We start from the raw sequence: 12,830 nt of genomic DNA on the forward strand, positions 1-12,830 counted from the left end.
AGCAGGGCTACACGCACAAGACACTAGCTACTTCAGTAGTCACATGAAGGAATGAGCAAGGCGGGAACAATCCCGCCTAAATGAGCCAGTCTGATTCTGAAAGATCTTTTGTACTATACTTACCAAGGTATGGATAGGACAGACGATCTGACCAGAACAGCCCATGAGCCAATCACAGGGTGACAGCTCACCGACAACAGTGCGAGGAGGAACACCCTCTAGTACTGTTTGTCACTATTAGCCGCTGCCTACTCACCAACCCTTACTGTGGGGCATGCGCAGCCTACAGTTGGTGGAATAGTGTTACTGTTGGCCGTAACCTATTCACCAACCAGCATGGCCTGCGTACAATCCACAGTAAGTGGGACGTGCATAATCTACAGTTGGTGGAATAGTGCAGCCGACTTTGTTACTGTTGGCCGTAACCTACCCACCAACCAGTATGGCCTGTGCATAGTCTACTGGTGATTGAACAGGAATACTGTTCAGCCGGCTGTACCTTCTAGGAAACCTACCTTCGGCTATAAATACTCCAACATCTTGGAATGGTAAGATCATCTGCTATCCAGTTATCTAGCAATCTCTTAATATACACTTATATTCAGAGCAACCTAGTCTGATTCTCACGCCGGAGGGTGGTCACAAGGAGGAACCCCCCCCCCCTTCTCAGTGACGAGCTTACGGTGTTTGTTTTGCAGGTCTCCTGAAGAACAGCCTTCTCAGCTAGATCTCATTCGTGGGAAACATTACTTAACCCCCAGATTATCTATAATCTGTACCGGGTCACTTAGTGTTTCTTCAGTAACAGTAGACGTAGGATAGGTTGTACACAAGCAAGCAATTATGTTTGTAGGCAAGTAATCAAGTATAAGAGTAGACGTAAGTGTTTGAATAGGTTGTACAGAAGCAATTAGTGAGAAGAAAGACGTACACACGGTGGAGATGACGGAGCGTTTGCCGGTGGTGGAGTGGCGGTTGCACGGAGAGAGGCAAGGAGAAAAATAATTAGGGCTTACTGTTGATAATGGGCCAATTTAGAAGGCCTGTATTCTGTATTTTACGGGTCTCGACTAGAGGTGCACAAAACACCTTCCCCGATCCGCGGGTACAGATTGGGCTTTGGGTTTCTCCCCGGAACCGATTCCACCGATACCTGGTCAAAAACGACCCGGCACTACCCAAAACGGAATAAAAAACCCGCAAACCCGATTTAATACCCGACTATACCCAGTACTTGTTCATACCCGGTTTCGATTCTTGAAAACACCCGGTTTCGATTCTTGAAAACACCCGGTTCGTGCACCTCTAGCCTTGGCTATTAAATGCGTTTCTTAAGAAAGTGTATTAACAAAATGTTATTTGTAACAAAACGTCGAAGCTAGTGATGCATTTCAAAACTAAAAAAAATTTGCATTATCGAGTATTTTTTAATGCGAGTATCGTATTATTTATATATAAATAAAAAAAAACAAATTTAAGAAGTACAAAAAGGTGGGTTTTAGTCTATGATGTAAAACATTTCCGTACCGGATTTTCTTCACTAAATTTTTCCTTTTGAAAATTTTGTGCTGAATTTTTGTGCTTGATTTTTTGTACTACATTTTTTGTATTGGATTTTTTTTTACTGAATTGCACTATAAAAAAACAAGTGGTTTTCATTTTGAGTTTTAAGACTAAAATACCCTTTAATCTTAACTAAAATGAACGCGTCATCTCCATAATCTCTAGACTATATGGACAAAACACCCTTTTTAAAAGACGCGTCCGTGTATAAATATTATTTTTTACACATACAAATTCAAGATATGTTTGATAGACTATAATATAATAAAATTGGATTAATGAACTTTGCCACAGTATTTATATGTCTAGAGACTTTCATATCGGTTGAAGTGTATCGGTTATATAATGATATTAATCGTTTTCTCTACATGACTTTTGTATCATCCAATCATTAAGATGCCAAAAGCAATTCAAGTTAACCTTATATGTTCTTTGTTCTAGTAACAAATTAATTAAATTTACTAATTTTGAAAACCAAATTAATTACATAACTAGTTTCAAGGCATTTAACTAAAGAACATCATTTTATATCTCACATAACTCATAAAAGATTATGATATAACAGCAATAGCATTGAAACTTATACATTATTATGATTATTCTAGATTTAAACTTTAAACCCTGGAAAATAACGGGTCCTTATGACATGACACTTCTCAACACTTACCTTCAATGCTATGTGAGAATCAACATCTCGTTACATAAAAGGTTTTCCTCATTCTTTGCTTGATCCGGTTGGTAGATGATCCTGTAGAACAAAATTCGGAATAACATGAGACGGAACTCCCCTATTTATCGGTCTTTGATTAATGTCATATGACATAAAAGGACAATCGACACTATAATTTTGAATATAGCTCAAGTTCTTAGTTTTGTTTCTTGCGGCTTTCTCATCAAGTGATGATGACTCTTTAAGACCCGAGGCACAATTTCTTGGTTGCGTTTGATAGAAAACTTTTGAGAGAACTCTCTCTCCATCTTTTTCCTCCTCATTGTGACCAAGGTGATACTGGTGCATCACCCAACTCGTTTTCTCGGGTTTCTTTTGACGACCATAGTTTGTGTAAAGCACGAGTATCTTTTTGTACCCTTGGACCGAGCCTGACAACAAGACTGGTCTAGTCTTTTCTGTTTTGTGCCATCTTGTTTCGCCCCTTTCGGCATCCATGTGAACCTTTCGTCGCTTACGTGTGCCTGTGGTGTAAGCCTTTGATGGACGGTGAAAGAAATGACGAATTTGTCCACCATTGCCAACTCCTGCATCATTAATAGATTGCTGTTGATGATCATTCATAAAGCTCTATAAAATCGAATTTAAGTGATAAATCTATGAAAAAAATGGTCTAAAATGTTTATTATGTGAAAATTTGTAATATCCATCAATTATATGTTAATCAATATCATTCATAACACGAAAATTTGATTTTAATAATCTAAATTGTGACGATAATAATTCATATTGATAGTTTAGCCAATAATACTTCAAACTTTTACATTTGTTGTCAATGTTAATCTCACTTTAATTAACGATAGCAACCCCAATTGTCCCTGTTGAACATTTTGCTGATTTTTATTTAAATCAGAATCTTGTAAATTGTTTGAAATCACACAAGTGAGAGGTATGGTCAAATATAGTTATTTACTTATTTAATTAAGATTGCCATTGCCAACACATTCTTGAAAGTTACAAGTGATATGTGTCAAAATGTAAGTATGAAATATCATACGATAAGATCGTCAAATATAGTTATTTACTTATTTAATTAAGATTGCCATTGCCAACACATTCTTGAAAGTTACAAGTGATATGTGTCAAAATGTAAGTATGAAATATCATACGATAAGATAGTACACCGTAGTTTGAATTATTAAATTTCAATTTTCCTTCATAGTAATATAAAACTTCCTTTTCACCGGGGATAATGCTTCTAAATTTTAGAAAATGACAAATAATATTAAAATAACTAGGGAACATATAATTAGCAACACGCTAACTGGCATAATTTATAGAGTCAAACTATTCTATAAAGAGGTATAAAAATGAGATTGATGAGAATGATTTATATATATATAAAAAAAACCTCTTAAAAAAATAATGAAAATAAAAAAAAATCATAACTCAAATTTTAACACAAAAACGAAAAATATAAAAACATAAAAATGTTTCTGCCGTCTTCCTCGTTCTCAAAAAAAAAAAAAAATCCTCTAAAAAGACACAATGTTTAGTGAAAAAGATCATTGTGTCTTTTTGTTTATCATTGTGTTTTGTGTTTATTTTTGTCATTGACTTTTTCTTTTTTTTCTTAATAGTGTTTTATATTACTCAACATTGTGCCATATTTTATTCGGCATTGTGTTATATTTTGTGATCTATTGTGTCTTTTTTTGTTTTTCATTGTGTTGTTTGTTCATTTTCAACATTGTGTCTTTTTTCTCGGCATTGTGTCTTCCCGTCTTTTTTTTGGGAACGGAAAGAACGGGGGAAACATTTTGGTTTTTTAATTTTTTTTGTTTTTTATTTTTGTATTGAGTTATTATTTTTTTATTATTTTTTTAAAATTTTTTTTGAGAGGTTTTTGTGTGACCACAAGTTCTTCTCACACTTCTTATTTTTTTCTTCCTTTGCATTTTAACTTTACCCTAATTTATAATGTTAAGTAATGTTAAGTATAATCTATTTGTTACTTGTGTACATATATATATATATATATGACAAACTTATGAAGATTATATCAAAAATTACCTGGTAGTTTTTCAGGATGGGTATAACAAATCCCAGTTTCACCTTCAATTGTAGGAATGAATTCATCAATAAGGGGATGCAGCTCATTTGTATCACATCCAACCTTAGCCTTCAAATGCTCAATGATTTCTTGATCAGTTGGGTCGAACTTCACTCCGGCTGGTAATCCCGGCAAATCATTGATCAACTCCTATATATGAAACAACACACCAATACATATGTATGATTCTAAAACTTATATAAGTACACAAAAAAATAATCAACGCTATAAGAAATAAACATGATACCTTGGGCTGAAGTTGTATTGCATGTCCACAAGAAGGGCAATTTGTGATAATATTTTTAATATTTCTTGAAGAAGTTGAAATGTTACTGCTTTCATCATTACCTTGTGTCATTTCTATTGTTTTTGGCTGATTTTCATGCTCATTCCAAATGAAGTAAAGCAAATAGTAAAGAATGATTAATATTTACATATATATTCTCAAAACGAAAATGGTTGGAGTACATAAGAATTAAAGTAAATTCTCTCTCTCTTAAAGAAGAATATTTGTTAACCAACTCTAGCTTCTTGTGGGTTTGTTCTTCTTCAACTTCTTTTGTAATATGAATCCTTCTTTGCTAACTTTATCTTCTGTGAAACCCTAATTTGGCATCAAGAAACACCTCAAAAGACTCTTAGGGTATATAGAGAGAGAAAGATGGGGACTTTATGGGTCACCTTTAGTTGATTGTTTATTTGGTAAAGATGAATGAAATAGGTATTTTGTAGACGTAAAGAATTAGGATTGCTTGGACGCCAAGTTGAGTTATGTTTAGGTGGATACGCAGATGAGTACAATCTTGAATTCTTGCTACAGGGAGGGTTTCTTTGCAACTACTAGGAGGAAATTACCAAAATGCCCTCAAACATTGCTTAACCCTAAGATAACTCTAACACTATGGTGTTGTAGTAGTAAGTAAATGATTCTCACTATGGTCTCAAATTTTAATCTTTCTTAAATTGGTTTCCTACCATAATCTTTTGAAGGCCGTTTGTCTGGAGCAAGCTGCGATTTTACCCAATATCTTGGTGTTGGATCATATAGGTTGCTACTACAATCAGTTATAATAAAGGTTGATTCAAGAACAAGCTTAAAATACAAATCTTGGAGGCGCGCTGCTTGCTGACAGGGACACTTACGGCGACACTAGAAATGTCGTCGATAACAATTGTGACACTTCCTAGTGTAGTTCAAGCTCATGAGAATTTATTACCTAGTAGCGATACTTGAAGTGCCACCAGACTAATAGTGACACTTCAGAGTGTCATTGCTAGCTTGTCTACGACACTCTTCAGCTCTATATATAATTTGTTCATTTGTTTAGGTGTGCAAATGAATCGAGCTACTCGCGAGCTACTCGAGATTGGCTCGTTAAAAAGCTCGATCGATCCGAGCTTAATCGAGCCCGAGCCTAAAAATAAGCTCATTTAATAAACGAGCCCGAGCCCGAGCTTCATTTATCGAGCTCAAGCTGGCTCGCGAGCCTAAACGAGCCTGTCATTTTTATAATTTTTTAAAATATATATTTAATAATTATTAATTAATATATTATGAAAAAATAAATAGAAATAACTAAATAATATATATTATTTTATACATAAAGTTATAATATAAAAAAATTATATAAAAATAATTATAATTATATAAAATATAGTTGATATATAGTAAACGAGCCGAGCCCGAGTCGAGCTCGAGCTTGAAAATCTACTCACGAGCCGAGCTCAAGCTTTGAAAATAGAGCTTGAATCGAGCCGAGCTCGAGCTCGAGCTCTGTGTAAGCTAAACGAGCCGAGCTCGAGCCTAGTCGAGCTCGGGCTTAGCTCGGCTTGTTTGCACCCCTACATTTGTTCGATCGTCTTGAGTTAGTAATTGGAATCATTTGTAATTGGGAGCTTTTGTAAGTTAGACTCGTCCTTGTTTTAATTTGTAATAGAATAATAGAATAGAATAGCATGATCGTACCATGCTTATATATATCTTTGGATTTCAATCAAATGATGTTTGCTAGTTAAGGAGTTTGGTTTTACTCATTTTTGTCATATTTCTCTATATTGGATATTGAATACCCACTCCTATAGGTATTCACATATCTGAGTTGGTTTATTATCAAGCTTTGCATTTGATCTTGATATAAACGGACCTACAACGGGTTGAGAAACAAAAAAGTAAGTATTAAGAGATTAAAGATATCGTTTTCCGAATTAGCTAGGTCATCCTGGCCATTAACATGATCTCTTAAAGTGTAAAGATTCTGATTCACTGAAGAAACTAATTTGAAACCTAAGTATAAAATGAAATAATTATTGGATATAGTGGAGATGAAGCAACAGTAGACAGAGAGAGTTAGAGAGCTGGAGTGTCAACCTAGAGTATGGTCAAAGGTATCCATCTATGTCTTCTTTACCTTAACTATGTGTTAGATCGTTATGTGTGTGTATTTTAATGAAGAACAAAACTACACCAACTTTGTAACTTACATGTGTCGTCTCTTTATATCTTGAAGAATACGTCTCATTTAAGTGAGATGTAACATGTGAAAAAGGATCAAATCAACCAAACCACATGCCAGAATATCGAATAAAACTTTTGCATATATGTAAGTGACATGTATTGTATGTATTTACATCGGAAATTACGTACACGTTAGTTTTATATCTAGACGAAACGCTTTCACGTGTTGAATGTTAAGTTGAAAGATATTGATTATACAAATGTTGATTGAATAATTTATAATTATCAGCTTCTTTTGATGAATAAAATAGTTGTAGATGAGAAGTTTCCCTTGTACACTTTTCATTTTATCATCAAGTTATCATTTTAGTTTAACAAAAATATCATTGTGCAATGATTCAACTTTATCCTTAGTTTAAGCAAACTTTATGAATAAATGCATGCTTATCATTTTCTATTAAAATATAGTTAGGCATGTAAATGAATAAATGTTCGGTGAACTGTTCGTGAACCGTTCGATGAAAAGTTCGTTTATGTTCATTTAATTAAATAAACTATCATGAACACATGTTTTGCTTGTTCATTTATGTTTATCTGTGGACGTAACTTTGAATGAATCATCTACTCAAGGTTTTATATTTATCCTTTTGTATTCATTTAAGCGTTTTCGTGTATGCCTGTTTGTGTTCATTTAAGTGTTATTTATGTTCATGAAATGTTCATATAGATCTTAAATGAACGAATATAAACGAACACGAATGTAATCATTTTTTAAATCTACGAATATGAACACAACTATTTGTTCAATTAAGGTTTGTGTTTGTGTTCATGTTAGTTTAAAGTTAGATGAAGAAATACGAGCATGCCTTCGTTCATGTTCGTTTGCAAGTCTAAATATAGTCCATCTCTGTCACACACACGTATGTATAATTGTACATAACCCATTTCTTTTACAATCTAGTGTTCAATTTTTATGTTTTAAAGAAATGGGACCCGGTTTATTTAATAAAATCAGGCTCTGCTTTCTGCTTCGTCACATATACACCACTTTTCCATCAAACATGGACTTTGGGAGTTTGGGGTCGTGACACTTGTTTAATTATTCAAATGCTAATCATAAAAAGGTTTGTGATACTTGTTTGATATTATGATATGTGCTTCTTCATTTAGATAATGATATCTATTTGTAGGATTGAAAATGAAACGAAGATATAAAAGGAATATGACAGGATTAATTCACTCAAATAAGTAACCTAATAGAATATTATTAATAGATATGCAAAAGAGGAACACTGCTTAGTCTTAATATGCATACATTTTACTTACGTAGGGATGATAGTTTCATGGCGATCAACAAAGCCAACTTTAATAATGATGCCAACAGATCACGCCAAGTTAATCGCTCTATCTGATGTTAGATGAGAATGTGTTTTGCTATCAATGATTCAACAAGAAGAGTGCGGACTAAAGTTGATGAAGAAAAGCTAAGACTACACTATATATCACTATACTAATATATGACTATATGAAGATAATGCAACATGGACATAGCGAGAATCCAAATACACTTAATAAATTATGGACAAATAAAATTATAAGTTAATTGCTGTTTTGTCATTGAAAATAATAATGTATAATTATTATGTGATCCGGTTTGCATTAGGTGAGAAGTGGGAATATGATAATTAGGTGTCAATTTAAGGCAGATAGCTTCACAAGCAAGCCACGCAACAGAAAACTTATTGGGGAAGGTTTGCCATGCTTTTATCTCTCGTTATGTGGCAATTACCTGCTACAGTATTTGTTTTAGCAATAAAGGTGTATTGCCACATGCTTTGTTGTGTCAAGCTCGTGTATATAGGTTAGGCATGACTCTTCCGAAAATATCTAAAATAATTGACTAATCTAATTCTACAAAACTAACCGTTAAGCTAGTTACTGGAAAGAGAGGATGTGTTATCATCCTCTATCCTAAAAATCAAAATCAATTTGATATAAGTGATAAGTATAAATGAGAGAAGAGAGAGCATGATTCTTTTACTATTTGGAGGAGTCTCTTACTTATAATTGAAAGTGTGTATTGTTTATTGCGCCAGGTGTCCTAGGAATATCCAGTTTGCCCCCTCTATGACTGACGTAGCGGAGATCGAGGAGGCCATTTTGGTGGGACCTACTACGCAGTTGTTGTAGTTGTACCTTTTGTACAGGTGGTGTCTAGCCGTTGGGCTGTCCCCATGTACAATTGTCTGGTACTGTTATGTTGTCCTCACGTGTATCCTCTATCTAGGTGGTGTTTCTGGATTGGTCTTTTTAGGGGGGGGGGGGGTTGTCCTCTTGGCGTTTTCCTTTTAACGACTTTGGGTATTTTCTTGGTTAAGATCGTTATTTCAACCCAAACTTAGCATAGATCCAGGATGATATTCAGGGTCGTCTATGATCAGAATCTCAAAAAATTCAAGGACCCGCGATGAATAAAAATGTGCCTCTAAAATATAAACTCGATAACTCCTATATATAAAAAGTAAATAATACAAAGATAATTGTGATAACAATAAACAAAAGAAAAGTATAGTAAAAAATAATTTAATTTAATACTTAAATGAATCGTGAAATTATCCTATACTTTTTTTTATTTTAAATCAAAAGGTCTTTTTTCTTTTAATATAAAAAAGAAAAAAAAATATGACTATTAACATGGGATCTAGTAAGAATTAGGTTCATGATATAGGCCCTATTTATAAAAATGAAAAAAATTATGGGCTTTTATCAATTTTATTTAGATTTAATATGAAAGCTAAAATTTAATGGGGGTATAGACTTACCTTAAATAAATAGAAACTAAAAAAATAGAGAAAATAAATGAGTGATGCAAGATTTGAAATTTAAAAGCTCGGCAACTCACTTGATAGAGGATTGCTTTACTAGCTGAGCTAAATTAATCTTACTTATAAGATTATGTATATTATATATGAATGTAGAAACTCTTTTGGGCCTAAAAAACTATTGGGCCTTGGGCCATAGCCCTCCTTGCCCACCGTATAAGTTGGGCCTGTAAATCTCTCTTTAAGTCTCTCAGTTTAGTGTTGCGACCCAGCTTGTTTGGCGGTTAGAGTACTGGACTAGGCCTAAGGGTTTATTATGCCCTTTTTTTGGGTCTTGTCACGCCTTACGGCATGTCTTGTAGTGCATCGTGTGGACTATGCTGCAAGTGATTTAATTTTTTCGCTTTTAGATTGAATCGGTTGTGTGAGTGAATCGCATGGGCCCGTGAGTGACATGGTTACCTCGTGCTATTCAAATTTTAAGCCAAGTTTTCAAAAGCTTATTGCGTACGTTTAGAATGGTTGGTGGACAATTGTTGTATTAAGCAATAGTAACGTTTAGTGACTGCAGCAGGGAGATGGCGAGCTTGTCAGTCTTTCTTCCACATGTGATTTCACTTACTTTTTGACATGTTGCATTCTTATTGGAGCCCGCCCATGTAATGGTGCACACTTCCCTTAAAACTTCGTCTCGAATTAATTGCGATGCCTATATGTAGGTCCTCTAGATGGATCTCACAACTTGATTCGGATCAATCCGTGTTATTGGTTAGCGGAAATCATCAACGACACTTGGATCTCGGATCTTAGTTTGTTAAAGTAAAAGAGAGAAAAAGTGAGAAGTAGGTGAAGAGAGTTTTTTTTTCAAATGTTATGTTTTGGAGTGAAAGGGTTGTTGCAGTTGAGTTCTTAAGGAGAAATGGGTTAAGTGGCATTTATATAAGGTCCCTATTTCTCCAAAGTCTACACAATTAACTTACAAAATAAACGTACCGAGTACATACTACACCGACTAAAAGCAAACTAAAATGACATACACAATCCTAAAAATAATATATAATATTGGCCCTACAATCTCCCTATAGGATTGAGTATGTCGAGGAACATTCGTCAAGTTCTTTGCTTCATCTTTATTTCTTGAAACTTAGTACTTGTCTTGATCCAGGATCTTGAACCAGATTGGATCTTGAACATTTCTTTGTTTTCCAGTCTTGTAGACTTGAACTTCAATCTTATTTTCTGGGAAGGATCGGCAATAGCAAATTTTAGAAACGTCAGATGCGGGATGCTCGACATCTAATTTTCATTTTGTTGACTTTCTTGTGCCGACTGGTTTCTTTCCTTGTCATCAGATACAGTCAGTTCCTTTTAGATTCAACCACCAACTTTCACGTTCTCATTTTCTTTTAAGTGCTTTAGTATCTGCAACTCTAAGCAGACTTGATCTTGATCTACCTGTCCATGTATAACTGCACAAAATTTAGAACGATAAGATTCGTTCATAGACCCTCTCGAGGGTCAAAGAAGAATTCGTTCACAGATCCTCCCAATTTCAGTCCCTCAACTTGTAAGTGATTTGTTTAAATCCTAGGTTTCCAACAAACTTTACATGAACGACCTTAACAACAAAACACATGATTTTGAATAAAACAAGGTTTAATAAATTATGTACGAATACAATAAAAACTTAAAATCTTTTTGGAATTTTCTTATATTTTAATTACGAAAATATATACATAATATTTTGAAGTTGAAACATAAAATGAAACAAAAGAAAATAAAAGATATGAGTAAAGATGAAATTAATATTATATATAAAAATATTTACTTAACAGTTCACTAAATTATTTTTGTGAGAAAGATCACAACATGGAATCATATTGATTTGCAAAGTCCTAGATCGCGTTTTCATTTTGATATTATTTTGACACAAGTTCATCATCGATTGTAGATATTGTCCACCTGTTTAACTTGACAAGTGTTTTGATGTTAACGTGACACATTTAAAGGTTCAATTAGGCACGGTACTTATGTGGTCCCCACTTAGTCAGACATGTTACTGATTCCATCATATCTTGGGCCTAGTTTGTGTTGACATATCACCTCAACTTGACTTAAACCTTTCTTAGTTGATCACAGTACCCTTATTAACACACTTGACACTTTATACTTTGTACACTTGACACTTGGTGTTTTGCATACTTGACTCGATCTAGAAAGATTAAAATAAAGCAGAAGTTCAGGGCCTTAACAATCAGGTTTGATAATGCCATATTATCACGCAGAGAAAGTCCAAAGCTTGAACAAAATAAATGAAGAAATAAAACAGAAGTTAAAATTCCTAGAATTTACACTTTTTCTGACTCTTTTTCTTGATTTTTTTTTCTTTTCAGACTCTTTTGTTTTTCTTTTTCTTGCTTTTCTTTGAAGCTTTTCTTGACTCAATGAAAATTAAAAATTGACACATATTTTATAAGACGACTGTGATCAGGTAAAGAGAGGCTCGGGTATGACATATGTAATTACATTTTATCCTTCATTGATATGACTTCAACGGAATCATGCAACCGCTTCTAAACGTATAGACACTAGCATCGGTAAGAGTTTAAGTTTATATCACTCAACACTTACTTGTTTGTCAAGCCTATCTACACATCCATGAATGACCTTGTAGACTTTTGATCTATTCTTTTCATGCGCTAAGATCATTACATACCAATGTACTATCATTTTCCAATGGTCAGATCAATTTCTCAAGATTTTGTAAAATTTTAATTATCTGACTCCCCTCTAAGTAGGAGCTCCCTCTAAACGGGACAATTCCTTTTAGATTTTCTTAAGAGTAATATAAAATCTTTTTGGTAAATCAAATGATTTGTTTTTGCTTTTCTGAAGATGAATTAAAAATCTTTTTGGTGAGTTAAACTTAACTCATTTTCTCCCTCTAAAATTGTGCCATATTTGAAAAATATTTACAATTTTATATACAAAAAGATAGATAGGTTGTTTTAATCAAAATTGATCATGCCGAACGATTCGACCAGAAATTCAAATCGGGTATAATCGATGGCTTTAGTGCAAAGGTCAGCAAAGTTGTTGTCAGATGGACTATCTTAAGCATGCATTATGACATTATATAACAAAGTTGAAGAGATTCAAACCGAGACCCAACAGCTGATGCTGGATCCATCACTTGAGAGAAGTAGT

The 12,830-nt window shown here is 33.9% G+C and overlaps 1 protein-coding gene across 1 annotated transcript; it reads right to left on the reverse strand.

The window, feature by feature from the left end:
• Positions 1 to 2,278: 2,278 nt before the first annotated feature.
• Positions 2,279 to 5,215, reverse strand: LOC143606002 (NAC domain-containing protein 73-like). Its single transcript, XM_077081920.1, has 3 exons — positions 4,594 to 5,215; positions 4,307 to 4,496; positions 2,279 to 2,820 (listed from the first exon to the last, which is right to left on the reverse strand). Exons 1-3 carry the CDS (start codon positions 4,702 to 4,704, stop codon positions 2,279 to 2,281), a joined length of 843 nt encoding a protein of 280 aa, XP_076938035.1. The 5' UTR covers positions 4,705 to 5,215.
• Positions 5,216 to 12,830: the final 7,615 nt, after the last annotated feature.

This window comes from Bidens hawaiensis, unplaced genomic scaffold (genome assembly GCF_021521415.1).
Source record: "Bidens hawaiensis isolate Kalapana, Puna unplaced genomic scaffold, B.hawaiensis_p1.1 tig00072460_1, whole genome shotgun sequence".
Classification (NCBI taxonomy): Eukaryota; Viridiplantae; Streptophyta; class Magnoliopsida; order Asterales; family Asteraceae; genus Bidens; species Bidens hawaiensis.

What these genes read in the sequence shown, in the direction of transcription:
- LOC143606002 (XM_077081920.1), bottom strand. Translation starts at nt 4,704, where the DNA reads ATGACACAAGGTAATGATGAAAGCAGTAACATTTCAACTTCTTCAAGA. An exon ending in CAATACAACTTCAGCCCAAG is followed by an intron (nt 4,497 to 4,593) that starts GTATCATGTTTA and finishes TTTCATATATAG; the next exon opens with GAGTTGATCAATGATTTGCC. An exon ending in CCATCCTGAAAAACTACCAG is followed by an intron (nt 2,821 to 4,306) that starts GTAATTTTTGAT and finishes TTAATGATGCAG; the next exon opens with GAGTTGGCAATGGTGGACAA.